At 38.2% G+C, this 14,469-nt stretch overlaps 1 protein-coding gene across 2 annotated transcripts in view; it reads right to left on the bottom strand.

The window, feature by feature from the left end:
• Positions 1 to 13,418, bottom strand: part of Ets (ETS transcription factor) — a 59,686-nt gene extending 46,268 nt beyond the window's left edge. The window contains exons 1-3 of one of the 2 annotated variants that reach the window (XM_085498696.1): positions 13,338 to 13,418; positions 11,816 to 11,906; positions 10,855 to 10,984 (exon numbers count right to left, since the gene is read on the bottom strand). In XM_085498696.1, the coding sequence (XP_085354822.1) occupies positions 10,855 to 10,935 (81 nt within the window). In that variant the 5' untranslated portion in view covers positions 10,936 to 10,984; positions 11,816 to 11,906; positions 13,338 to 13,418. Of the gene's footprint in view, positions 1 to 55; positions 167 to 10,854; positions 10,985 to 11,815; positions 11,907 to 13,337 lie in introns of those variants that run through there. The other variant, XM_085498697.1, reaches the window with a different exon arrangement.
• Between the last annotated feature and the right edge of the window lie 1,051 nt (positions 13,419 to 14,469).

Here is a 14,469-nt window from a genome sequence, read left to right as displayed (position 1 = left end):
TTTCACTAGAAATAGCTACGTGAGTTGGTGGTAACAAACAAAAACAAAGACTTACTTCATTAGCAGAGCGGGTCATTTTTTAGGTGAAATATTTAGCTGGTACGTGTATGATGGTAGTCCGTCTGAGTAATGAAATCATCAAGGTATGTTGGATGTATTAAATCGTAATCATCTACTGAGTCACCTTAATAAACTGCCCAGACAATCAGAAACGAAGGTCAATGACCGGTACTTCTGTTTTATTCTCCACTGTCTTCCTGTGCTACACGCATGCGTGGGTGTTCTCACTGTGCGTTGATGTGTCATTTCAGGCACACGAATTGCGCCCTCATTTGCCGAAATTTGTTTTAAGTTCTACAATCTCGTCGACTTTGGCTCTCCTGGGTCAATTATATATCTGGCATTTTGTGTAGTTAGACAAAAAGATGGTGTGTTTGATTTGAAGGTTTGCGTGGGCGGTGTAGCACTAAGCCCGGCAGCTAACTCGCCAGTCTGGAGTCAGTTGCGGTTGGAAACCCAATGTTGGGGGCCATTGTCTCCTAATGTCTCTTCGAATTACTAGCAACAGGCATATTCCGATCACTGATTAACCATTAAATGATATTAAAGAAGAATAAACAAACTTTGCCTTGTCTGATGCCAGAAAATAACTTTTTATGACGCAGCCAAATGTAGTTTAATGTCGATATTAAATTGATACCAAGGTAACAGTCCGAGTACTCGTAACTTATAACATTCATGGCGAATGAAACCAGCGCACACCAGTGACCATGCCATAAACAATGACGTCACAGGGTGTGGCGAACATTGAAGTACTGTTTTCTATCATGAGTTTGTTTTTACTGATACTGAAATAAAAGGTTAAAACTGTCGATCATATCGAAAAAAAGTAACTGTTACTGACGATAAATTAATATCCTCAGCATAGTCCTTCAGTTTAAGTAACACTGGCATTTCAGATAGCCGTTCCTATTAACTGTATTCATGCTTGAACCTCATGTGAATCAGTCGGTATAAAAACAGATTGTTAATAGCCGATGGTAGTTGGAAAACATTGATTCCATTCTTATAAACTTCAAGTTATCAAGGGGTGCTCAACTGTGACCAGGCGCTTTACGCATAGCGATCAGTTCGTCCCAGGCTACACGAAGCGGTAGCCGACTATGACCGATGCAGTACGGTAACATTTGCGATAGACACGGGAAACATGGCTTAAAACGAAATATTCAAATCCAATCACATATTGAGATATCACCCATTCGGAATATTGAACACAGCGCAGAAGTAAGCTATGGGGGAAGTTGAAGGACTTTCAGACTGAAAAATAGCGACGAACAAGCGAAAACGTTAAAATCGAATCGGATAGGGGAAAGCAAGATGGCGGCACTGTCACTGCTTTGTAAGAATTCGTTGCCATGAAATGTGGAAAACAAGTTCCAGATCAATGACGACATCGTCCACCGTGCTGATTGCAACAAAATCAATCTCAATTCTTTTTGTTATGTTTTTCCTTCAACTACCAATAACAACTACTCGTATGAGTCAGGTTGAATAAAGCAAACCGGGGAAACCAACTAGTCACCAGTTCACAACAAGTCGATGACACGTACATTGTGAAGTACATTCAATGAGTAGACGGTAATACTGTGCGGCGCAAATTAAAAGAGGTTAAGATCCAGTCACAACAACGTATTTAAGTTTTGAGCTCAAATTTTGTTCCCGCTCAAAATTGAGTAAATTTGTTCAAATTTTCTGTGAATTTCACTGAATTCATTATTAATTTTGGACCAAACAGGCCTAATGTGACATTGCTTATAGTTTTTGATAAAAAAAAATATAAATTTTCGTCAACATTGTCTGTGTAAAAGAGCAGACTATAAAGTAAACTATTGTATGGATGATGACTGCAGTTCAATTTCAGCTCTCAAAGTGTTAACATTATTTTGACGATTCTGAGTTTGACCTTCCTCAAATTGGCAAAGTGGCATAAGCCACGTCAAAGTTTGTTGCTGTATTGCTATGGAAAGAAAGTTTTTTTTCAAATATAAACTTACACTGACATCAAAATAACAACTTATTGACGAAATGTCATCGTTTGAAAATCATAGTCATTGTATTACTCATCACTAAGAAACGTCCGCATTGACCCTTGTCGATCGGGTAACACCGGCAAGGTCTCAATACACACACACATAAACAGCTATCTTGCCGTATGTCCTTCTATTTTGTCTTTTAATACATATATTAAGCGCGGGAAGTTAATGTGTGCTTCCGTGTTTTTCACAGACTCAGTGCAAATGCACTGCGCATTTGTGCGTTTGTGGTCGAACATGGCGCCTCTGAACAGAAACGTCATTTGGTGTAGTTTGGCAGTCCAGTTTCGCTGTCCAGTTTGGCAGTCCAGTTTGGCAATCCAGTTTGGCAGTCCAGTTTGGCTGTCCAGTTTGGCAGTCCAGTTTGGCAGTCCAGTTTGGCAGTCCAGTTTCGCTGTCCAGTTTGGCAGTCCAGTTAGGCAGTCCAGTTTTGTCGGTCTAGTTTAGCCTCTCGGGCTTCGTAGAGGTTATGTAAAATACAGGATACCTTGCATGCATCACAACGTACACCACTAAATTATATAATCTTTAACAATTATTATTAATAGTTTATGTAAAACTGTGTTCCTTGTTGGGATATGCTAACATACTCATAAATGTTTTTATTTTCATCCGTAGCGTATTATTTGAAAGATATATCTATATTGTGTAATTTATTGATATAGAATTGACTGGAATAATTTCAAGTTAAGATTGCCAGTCTGATAGCAATGTTGAGACCATAGCTCTGTATTTAATAGGCTGTATAGGAATGATTTAATTCGTATTTCGTTATTATATTTTTACGGTGAAGAATTAGATTATTATTAGCATTGCTTTATTTTGTATAAATTTTGCTGGACAGATGCTGAAAAAAACATTGCTGTTGAAACCTTGGTATAGAGTGCATCGATAATAAGGATTATTGCGACTAGAAGCAACACATGGACTTTGAAGAAGTTATGCTCCTCGGTTGACAGGAAAAATTGTTAAAAACGTTCTCAAATGTTCATCAACTAATACAAAATATATCCAATATCATTTTGGTAACAACTACCCTGAACTCGTGCGTCATTGAAATTACCGCCATAAGGAACGATGCTCCGCCGATGTGTGATAACGTGGAAAACTCGATCTTACGAGTGTCTCCTATTTTTAATTGAAATGTATCAGTTAGCATCTTTAATGCCTCTTCATAAGATAGTGACATTTGTCCTGTTTTCTGGGCACTGGTTACTGGTGGGTTGAATTTGACATTGACTATTTAAAAAGCTGTCGAAATCTTGTTTAATCTGCATCTCGTGGTAAACCAAATTGACACTGCTACAAACTTGAGTTCATCGACATTTAGCTGATTAATTTCAAAAAAATATTTCTAATTATTACATTATTAATAAACCGTGGCTTTTATTTTAGTATTAAACCGCAAACAAGTCTGTGTAAAACTGAATTCCGGACATCGCTCTAGACGCTGATACGGCGAGACTCCGAGTCGATGCTCAGCCTCGCCGCTGATGATTAAGCTCGCAACACGCAATAATCTTTATCAATAACACACTTTCTCATAATTTTCTGTAGTTTATCTAATTACCATAAATTTGTCAAAGACGTTCACTTCTTTCTTTTGCAAGTGGCGTTAGTTAAACAGTTATTATATAGCTGCTGTAAAGAATTAGATTATTAGAATTGTTTCTTTTTAAGTCAATTTGGCTGGACAGATGCTGTAAGGAAAACATTGCTGTTGAAATCTTGGTAGAGTGCATCGATAATATGGATTATTGCGACTTGAGATAACACGTGACAGGAAAAATTGTTAAAAACGTTCTCAAATGTTCATCAACTAATACAAAATATATCCAATATCATTTTGGTAACAACTACCCTGAACTCGTGCGTCATTGAAATTACCGCCATAGGGAACGATGCTCCGCCGATGTGTGATAACGTGGAAAACTCGATCTTACGAGTGTCACCTATTTTTAATTGAAATGTATCAGTTAGCATCTTTAAGGCCTCGTCATAAGATAGTGACGTTTGTCCCGTTTTCTGCATGGACACTTGTAACTGTTATTTCCGGTTACGTGTGACATTCAATGTGCACATGACATTGACATTTTAAAAAGTAGTCAAAATCGTGTTTTATCTACATCCCGGGTAAACCGGACTGGCACTGTTACAATCTTAAGTTCATCGACATTTAGCTGACTAATTTCAGAAGACGTGGAGTAAAAAAGTGTGAAATTGAGGGAATTGACAATGTGAATATTAATGAGTAGTATATCGCGACGTCATGATGTTTAATTTAGTTTTAAACCGCAAACAAGTCTGTGTAAATTCCGGGCATCGCGAGTCTCGACGCGGATACAGCGAGACTCGATGCTCAGCCTCGCCGCTGATGATCAAGTCTGCAACACGCAATAGTATATACTAATAACACACGTTCTCATAATTTTGCGTAGCTCATCTAATTACCCTAAATTTGTCAAAGACGTTCACATCTTGGTTTTACGAGTACTGTTAGATTACACGACGAACTAACTGTGTTATTCTCGAAAAAAAAAACATAAACTGCAAGGGTGAGTACGTGGTTATTACAAGATTATATTTACTCACGTAAATAAAAAAAATTAGTAAGTTTGTCTATCATGATTTTGTTCAATTCAATAAGTTTATCCGTTTACCGTTTAAGTTTGTAATTTGGTAATTTATAGTTGAATTTATAGTTTGCCAGGTTTCTGTTGGATTTAGTAACTTTGTCACTCACGGTTGAAAGTAATAACTTTGACAGCTTACGGTCGAAATTATTAAATTGTTTGTTTACGGGTTCTATTTGTTAATTTTCAGTTGAATTTATAATTTCGCCCCTTCACGAATAAATTAAGCAGCTTTGCATGTTTACAAACAAATTTCGTAACTTTGTCCGTTTACGGTTGAAGTTCGTGATTTTATTTTTCTGTTCAGCACATCTATAACGCGTTCTTCAGTATGAAGTCACGTGGTTACATTTATAAAAGTCAGTATTCTACTTGAATCCCCTATTATTGATTGAAATGTGATCTATTTACCTGCTGATCGGATCACCCACATAGTACAGTGCAAATAACTACCAGGTATGTGAAATACACTACAATACAACATGTAATTATCGATGATGTGCATTTCCGAGTCCCCCTCCTGATAGTAATATAAAGAGATTCAGATAACCCCAATTTGAGGCCACACACTGTGAAGCGGGGGCAAGTGAACCACCCGAATCACATTAAGTTCAAAGTCTGCTAAAATATGAAAATACTCCTATTTTAGCATTATTAAACGCATAATGCGTACTTTAAACCACATCTGAATCGACGTATTGCAATATGTTAAGCTGTAATTACCAACTTGAATGTAACGGACACACGTGGCAAAACAACATCAATTTATTATTTTGTTTCTAAATTTCTATTAAACAAAACGAAAATCAAATTTGTAATTTGTTTTCAAAATGCTGCTAAACAAACACGAACCACAAAATTAGTCATGTTCACAGCATACTGTGTATTTGAAAACACAACAGGAAATATTGCCATTCAGTCTACAAACTTGAATCATCCATCGGTTTGTACTCTAATTATAATATGTGATTCAATGTTTACAAAATATGTCTGGATTATAAATATTTTCATGAATTTATTACGCTTCACAGTTCCCTTCTAGGCGCCAATTTACTTTTGTTTTAAATCTCAAACAACCAAACCGTCAGTGAGCGAGTTGATATACACCATTATAATCAGACAGAATTTGATTGGTCCGGTCGCAAAGAACATCACGAATGTATTTTACAATTTTCGCGATCTCCGACTGCCAATAAAAGTTACAAGTAATCTCTATCAGAATCCTAATCATAATATCTAAATGCCCATTTCATTGTAAGTAGTCAAAAGAAACGCGCGAAAGGCAAACAAAAACAATTATTGTATATTTCTTACTAAAAATGTTATGCGAACAAAAGTTGATATTTTAATTTCATGCTTGGTGCTAAAACAGCCCAAGAACAACACAAATCTGTTTACGACAAGAATATAGACCCGTTGTCGACAACAGTTATTGACGGGTTGTTTTTTGCAGAACAAAAGATTATCAAAGAAATTAACCAGATGAACCATTAAATAAAATGTTTTTTTCTCACATAATCCATGTTAATTTCAAGCGTTAAGTAAGCAGTGCATTCCGTTAATTAACGTCTAATTTACTATCCCGTTTATGTAGTTAAAAAGCACAACAGGAAGTAACATGGACAGTGTCCAGAACGCGACACGGTCGACAGTATAATTGGCGACCTTCTTCTGCAGGTCTATGGTATACAGTAATGTTTGAACACCCTGAATATAAGACTTGAATAACTCACTGGTAAGGCGTCGCAGATGTCCCTGCTTAGATCCATGTCAAGTCAAAACAAATAATTGTATTTTCCACACACTCCAATCAAAGAACGTGCCGACTGTTCTGTTTCCTACACTGTAGTAAAAGTCCTCGAATATAGTCCGTATATGGAGAGGGTTTTCAGTAAGACAAAAAATAGGTCCAAAGATAGCGATTAACCAATGAATGAAGCGATGGGTGGCGGTCAAATAACTTAGCATAAAAAACAGACAATTTGGCGTGGGTGGGGGTTATAGACGGTGTATTTGGACTCGCTTAGTGACTTAGAATCGGATACGGGGCAAGGGTGCAACTTGAGTCATTGTAAACTTGTCACAAGCTTCATGTACGGTATAGTGTGTCCAAGAAAACGATGAACTCCATTCATCTTTCAGTAAATACCGTGTCGGCCGCCAATGGTACCGGTGGCAGCGACATCAGCGATCGTTCCGCCTTTCGTGACCATGTCGACCAACACGATGTTTTGCAAGCATTGCGCGGTGTCGCGTTTTTCCTATCGACCAACAAGTGCACGGTGTCTTGCAAGCATTGCGCGGTGTCGCGTTTTTCCTGTCGACCAACAAGTGCACGGTGTCTTGCAAGCATTGCGCGGTGTCGCGTTTTTCCTGTCAACCAACAAGTGCACGGTGTCTTGCAAGCATTGCGCGGTGTCGCGTTTTTCCTATCGACCAACAAGTGCACGATGTTTTGCCTGCATTGCGCGGTGTCGCGTTTTTCCTGTCAACCAACAAGTGCACGGTGTCTTGCAAGCATTGCGCGGTGTCGCGTTTTTCCTATCGACCAACAAGTGCACGATGTTTTGCCTGCATTGCGCGGTGTCGCGTTTTTCCTGTCGACCAACAAGTGCACGGTGTCTTGCAAGCATTGCACGGTGTCGCGCTTCCAGTGACCGCCAACAAAAGCTACACTGGGTCGATAACTTCACCGTTTTTAATTACGGAAAGAGTAACACGGAAGAAGCAAGGATTATAACGCCGCTGATTCAACTCAGAAATATTTATCAGTGAAAGATATCCTTTATTCGTCTAGCGCAACATGTGGTCCACACCAGTGTACTTACGACAAGAACTGAAATTACCTGAGTTCACAAACTTGCCTACAAATGTATGTTCACTGCTATCAATTTCCGTGATTTTATATTTTGATACGAAATTTTGAGAAAATCACTGAGTGGAATGTTCACTGCTACTAAATTGCCATGACTTGCGAGACTCGGAAACATTTGTATATCACGAGATTAAAGCGAAACAGTAGAGCGAAAGTCGTATAGACAATTTACAATATATATCAATATAGATGCCACAGTCTCCGCCTTAAAATGAAATTAATGGCCTTCGATATTTTAAAGGGCGGCAGTCGTCGTGCCGCGTCCTGTTCGATATGGGACTCATAGCGACGTATACAACGCGTGTAAAATACATTGTTTATTTACATGAAATTCGAACACGCGCTGCGCGACAGCCACCGCGCTTTAAATAACTGAATAAAAGTAGATATCATATTATAAACTTTATTTATATGAGACTTGCCCAGTCCACGTGTACGATTATTGACACCATGTATTGTCTTTGTACCAAATTTGCACAAGATTAGTGAAATTGCAATTCCATGAGAAATTGATAGAACACATAAATTTTGAACAAATCGTGAAATTGAGAACCACGTGCACGAGTTACCCACTAGGTACAACACCAAGTTTCAGTGGTTTGGTGACAACAATGGCCAACGAGCCGCGCACAGAATATCGAAACGAAAAAAAAAATAATATCAGTGTGCATTGTTTTTGTATCTGCTTTGGACAGAATCGATCAAGGTATTGAGAGAAATGGTCGAGAACACATGAAAATAAAACTACCATGGTCGCTTGTCAGCCATATTGAATCACAAGTAACCCACCAAGGAATACCCGAGAAATCCGGTCGATATTACCTACCCCGCCCACCGTATTCGAGTAGATTCAACCAATCCTACAAATCCGTTCACTAAACATACTATGATACACACATACATACAATGTTGAATGTATAATAACTATACCGATATACAATGATACTTTGCAATTAGACGAACGTCGTGAGGATTCGCATATCCTCGGGGCGGAACAAAACGTTCCACGTTACTAAGACGCGCACCACTGGGATCTGCGCGCGCTGCCGGGGAACGCCGAGCGAAGAGCCGGTAAAAATTCGAGAAAACAACAGGAACTCATCTCTGAAGTAATCCTGAACAATCAAATTTATATGCGTTACATACGCAGGGATAATCTTGTTACACTGTTCAGGGGAGTCTCAACAACCATCCCAAAGTACAGTTTTCTGAGAGTTTTCGGCCTTTGTTTTCTCCGTGATGGCTGCCATGCGGTGAAAATGCCCGGATGTCCGCCCCGAGAATTGCGCCAAACTCCAATTATTTAATGGTAAGAGAAAGTAACCGTTGTCATTCCCACGGTCATCGAGGACAGTCGGGAATGTAATAAATGCGATAATTACAACGGAAAACTATAGAAAAGATGTGGTTAACTACGAAGCCAACACGTCGCTACATACTAAATAAATGACGGGGAATACAATCCGTGAGTTTTTTTTACACCTAATGTGTTATTTCTACATCATCAATGCAACTACTTGGCTAGTATATAAACACCCGCCACAAAACGCGACAAACGCGGTCGATCACCGACAAACAACAGCACAAAGAGTCTTGTTTTCACGCATGTCTGCACCTAGTTTGTCGTAAAACGCCATGCAAATTGAATTAACTACAGCAAAGCGATCAACTCAGTGTTTTATTGTAACGACGTTGAACAAAGAGCCATATGTCTGATGACCCAGTTCCAGCAATGATGTCTCCCAATGCTACTATAAAATCATGTCTGTATGTCTATTTGACTGTCTACTATGGTGGTCCTAGCATCTCCTCCCTTTAATGCACTTTAAAACGGTAAAATATTGCACCAAATCTCAAAGTATTCACGCTGCATTATTGGTTAGTCTCGCGTGAACCTCGAAAGTTTGGCTTGCAGTAATAAGTTTTTAAAAAGCAGTTTTACCAATGTTTCACGCCAATGTTTTATATAAGGATATTTTTTCTGAGGATATAAAAAAAATCACTTAAAAATATATATATACATGTATATATATATATATATATCAGAAGATATCACTGGAATAGCTGCAGAAATATATGTTTTGGTTTCGTTATATGAAATGATTGTTGAGTAAAGAAAGATTGCAGCCACTCAATAATACAAAGCAGTCGACCGGATGTTCGGTCTTCCACTGACACCAGTTTTAAAATGCAACGGCTAGAAACAGTGCAGATTCGTTCGAAATATTAATGAAAAGTTTCAAAATTTGTTCAGTGATGATTATAAATATCATTTTTTTTAGGAGTATTGGTATTAGATTAATTATAATAAGTTTGAAACACAGCACAAACGAATTGTTGCTTCATTGAATTACTGACCTGTGTGCCGAGCTGTCGTTCGTGTTGTGATGGCAAATGTTCTAAAAAATACTATTTTTTCACACCTTGGTGCGATGAACAGTTTACGTTCCTTTGGCGCCAATAAAGTACCTGGCAACTTTTTACAGGATTCTTAAGAAGTTAAAGAGCAGGGTTGTAGCATTACCTCTGACTTGGCGTGGTGATCCTAGTATTCAACTGATCTAATTCTTCACCAAGGTTTTTTTTTTTACAAATGCCTTATGTTCGATAATCACTCAATCCGGGACGTCGCTTTATCAGAAAACGTCGATAATGTATAAAGTAACGCATCCACGTCTCAAAAACGGTGCACAATTCGGGTATACACTGAGATTATAGGGACCACAAAATGAATAATTATATTTGTTTTAGTGATATTAGTTATATTACGTCATATCCTTACAGATTTGGCATATAAGACCAGAAATGACAATAAAGTAAGTTATATCATCGCCTATTGTAATTGAGTGACGTCATAACTTCCATAACCGTAAAGACAGAAAACTCGCACTATCGCACTTGATTTTTTTATTCTGAGGTGATAAAATTGAATTCTATTTTGTTTAAATCACAATTCACGAGAATTTAATTAACCTATGACTATAAGACAGTTGACAATTCTCAACATCGTTCGAACACAGCTTCAAGTAACCATGGCAACTCGGTAGGAAACGATTATACGAGGATACAGTGGACATTGATCGCGTAGTGTATTTAGTAGGGCACAGACAAATAGAAATACTTCGCTGGTCAATTCCAAAATTGATGCGCGCGCGTTATTTCTTTTATGTGATTCGGGGGAAAAAATTAAAAAAGGACATGGTGCACACAATAACCGAAGCGCGCGATGACCAAAAACAGGAATGGTACTTACTTCATCAAGTTCGTTTGCATCTGGTACCGTCTGATTTGCATCTGGTACTGTCTGGTTGTAGGTCATGTTGGTAACGTACATTGTTTTGTCCACTATGCGCCGGTATTTTCAACGAGGAACTGCAGCAATCCTGATAAGGGAATTGAGCAACACGATTATGTATTGTCATGGCAACGACGAGAAAAATGTTTCGGTGTTCGAATTAGTTTACTGGGTATATTGTGTATTCTGTACAGAATAATTACAGCCAATGACAGCATTAGTTGCCGCAGAGGTATAAGAACGATCCTGTCCAAGTTTGAATAATAATGATTGAAATCGTTGGAATTGAGCCGTAATTATTACTGTATAGTCAATGTATATTTTTAACCAGTTAGAATATATAAGCAGGGGAAATCGTCTAAGACGCGCACAACACTGCCGTCACACGAAACCGATCGCGAACAGCCAAATATGACCGTACATCGCAAAGTTACCTAGAATTTATAATGAAATACGGCAGATTGGACCTGCTACTAGTTGTCTATCTATCTGTCATTGGGGCGTGGCAGCGGGAAACTGGATAAAGAAACGGAAACTACTAGTTTACTCAGCATGTACCTATGTGAGTAGAACTGTATATTTGATATACCGGCGGGTGTGTGTCAACAATAAATAGCAACTTTTAATTAATATAATACCCTCATTGTAAGTTGTCATGAAAATTTTAATATTCCTTAAAGATGGAGAAAATACGAATCATGTATGTAAGACGACCCCCAAATTCCCCTAAGACATAAAGAAATATCGAATAACTGGATACAATGTTTGATAAATCTGGATCTTTAGTATGTATTGATTGCGTGTGCTAGTTAATAGGATGTTTACAAGTTACTCGCATGTGATGAGCTGATAAGTGATGCAATGTGGTCCCATGTTTCAGAAAAAAAAAACTTTCACTATGTTGGTAACGTGTACTCACCGGAGAAACGTACTGCACACTTGTTATACTTGGAAAGAGGAATCCAATAGACGAGTAGGTCGTGTGGCAGCCACTATCCCGGACAGAGTAACTAAAGAAGAGAGTAAATCCGTTAAGTTTCCATACCCCCTCATACTTTACACGCGTGGAAATATGAGCGAATTTATACCCGGTGGGAGTGTGCCGGTCGTTAGAACATTCGAAGTCCGGATGTCGGAAGGACCGATTTGGAAATGATACGCTTATTGAACGATGTGTGGGCGATACCATTCCGATAAAGGGGGAGTTAATTGGGAATGGTTATTTTGTTGGAAAAAATATGAAAGTCACTCAACAGAACAATGCCTCTCTGCTAATATGGTCGCGACCACCAAAATAAGGGGTTGCCCATTAAAAATCTGTCAGGGAAGATGGTTGTCCAATCATAGCTTTCCTTTGAGTTAGATGTGTTTTTTCATGATAATGTACGTGGAATTTATTTTTATACATTTTTTTTCTTCTGCAGATTTTTTTTCGCAATTTTTTTCAATACATTTCTTTTCAACTCCCTCGCCCCCAGAATTTGTAATGATTAACCCCTTAGATTTTGTAGCACAAACCTGCTCAGAATGAGTACAATTTTCGAAGCGAAACGAACCAGTTGGAGTGCCATGTGGGGGTATCTTTTCTGTTCCGGCCCAGTACCGAAAGGTCTACTTTCGGCTGAACATGTCTAAAACCGTAATTGGTGAAGCCAAAAAGTATAGATACCGGCGATACGGAGAGTATTCTTACTAACCTACGAGCATGGACACGCTTTTATTTTGATGTACCGTCTTTCAAAAACAAACATTGATACAACAAATTTCACGCAATCCCAAAATCGGCGTAACATATACGAGATCAGAGGAACATATCAAATTAATTAGTCTCCACGATTTCAAAACAGCACAATGTTTCCGATATCGGAGCGTGAGAACGAGTGTACCGCCCAGATACAACTGGACTCAGAGTAAAAACAATCGGTGAATTGTTTGAAGGAGTCGTTCGCGACAACTTTAAGTTACACTGATATCGATTACAATTAACCTGACGGAAACAAACTCCAAACAGTAATCAAAACAATCGAACGTTTGAGAAACCTAATTAATTCACAGAGCTCACGCCTATTTAAACCTAATGGTGTGAGCTTCAGTGCAGGCTAGTTTTAACGTTTCAATATACTTTGGGATTCGCGGTCAAACCAAATGATTTTATCATATTCATGGTGATAAATAATCAGTGTTCATTCTGCAAATAATGCAAAGTTATAATTCATATAGATAACAATACACATGGCAACGAGTCGAAAATACGTGACGTCATCGAAATCATTCAACAATCACTTTAGGACCTGATATTCTCGACCGCGGGACATACGAAATCTTAGTGATGACATTGTCGCCGAGTATTCTCAAATATTAAAAACTCATGTATGTGTCAATATTCTGAGATTTGAATGTACAACATACAAACATAGTACACGTGTGAAAGCCCCACAGACCTTTCAGTAACAAACTGCTCAAATTATTATCTTCAACCTTCTCTGCTTTCAAGCTTGAAATGTATTTTCACCTACCAACGGCGTCAAACCCCGCATGTGCGCCTGGATAAGTGTTAAAGAAAGGAACCAAACACCGCAAATGACGGGAATATGAATGACTTGTTCTTGAATTGTATCTACCCGCCCCCAACGGGTTAATACAGACACAGTCACACTTTTTGATCCCCGTGTTCATTTGCTAGTCAGTGAAACAATTTCGTTACAGAAACGAGAACTCGTGAAATTTCCAGAAACACGAAATCATCGGCGGAAATTGATTTTTTTGTAAGTATTATGGTGTGGTACAAACTTTTCCTTCAAAAAGCATCGGTACATTCGTAGTGGGCTCATGGATGTTTCGACATGAATGAACACTCTTAGTGGCCCCGGAAACTTTTCAGAACATGCTTGCAATAGAACGTTTTTTTTTTTTTTTACAGAGAATGCATTTACAACGGGTCCGAAGAAGTTTTCTTGTAAGAATATGTTCTCTGCCGACACAGGGTCGTTTTCGCATGAGAATATATTTCCAGTTAGCGCGGGGATGTTTTCACAGGAGAGTGCATTTACAACAGACACGGAGACGTTTTCCTTTAAAGGAAACATCAATCCAAACAACCTAATGACCCCTAATCCACAAATGTAAGAGAATGCAATTTACAATTTGTTATATCACTTTTCATTCTCTAGATATTCAACTTTATATCAGTATTATGTAGTCAGCCATCTTGATTCTCAAGCAAAGGATTGTGGGTAAAGCATGACATCATAGAATCTGTTGTCAGAAATTGAGAAAATTATTTCATCTATAACTTCAAAAGTGTTGTTTTGCCCAGGGACGTTTTCATAGGAGAATTCATTTGCAATTGGCCCGAGAAGCTTTTCTGTAAAAAAGGTGGGATTGCGGGATTGCCATGACTTCTATAATTTCAAGAATTTAACAAGCTCGGAAATAAAAACAAACACTATTTGATAAACTGTAAATTACTAGTATTCAACAAAGAAGAAACAACATTCAACACCATGACAATTAACTCCATAATTTAATAACAAAACAAAAACAATTTATACTTATTTACATTTGTAATAAATC

This window comes from Saccoglossus kowalevskii, chromosome 5, assembly GCF_978046115.1.
Source record: "Saccoglossus kowalevskii chromosome 5, keSacKowa6.1, whole genome shotgun sequence".
NCBI classification, from domain to species: Eukaryota; Metazoa; Hemichordata; class Enteropneusta; family Harrimaniidae; genus Saccoglossus; species Saccoglossus kowalevskii.
Note: the sequence above shows the minus strand (reverse complement) of the source record. Positions and strands in the feature narration are given on the sequence as shown.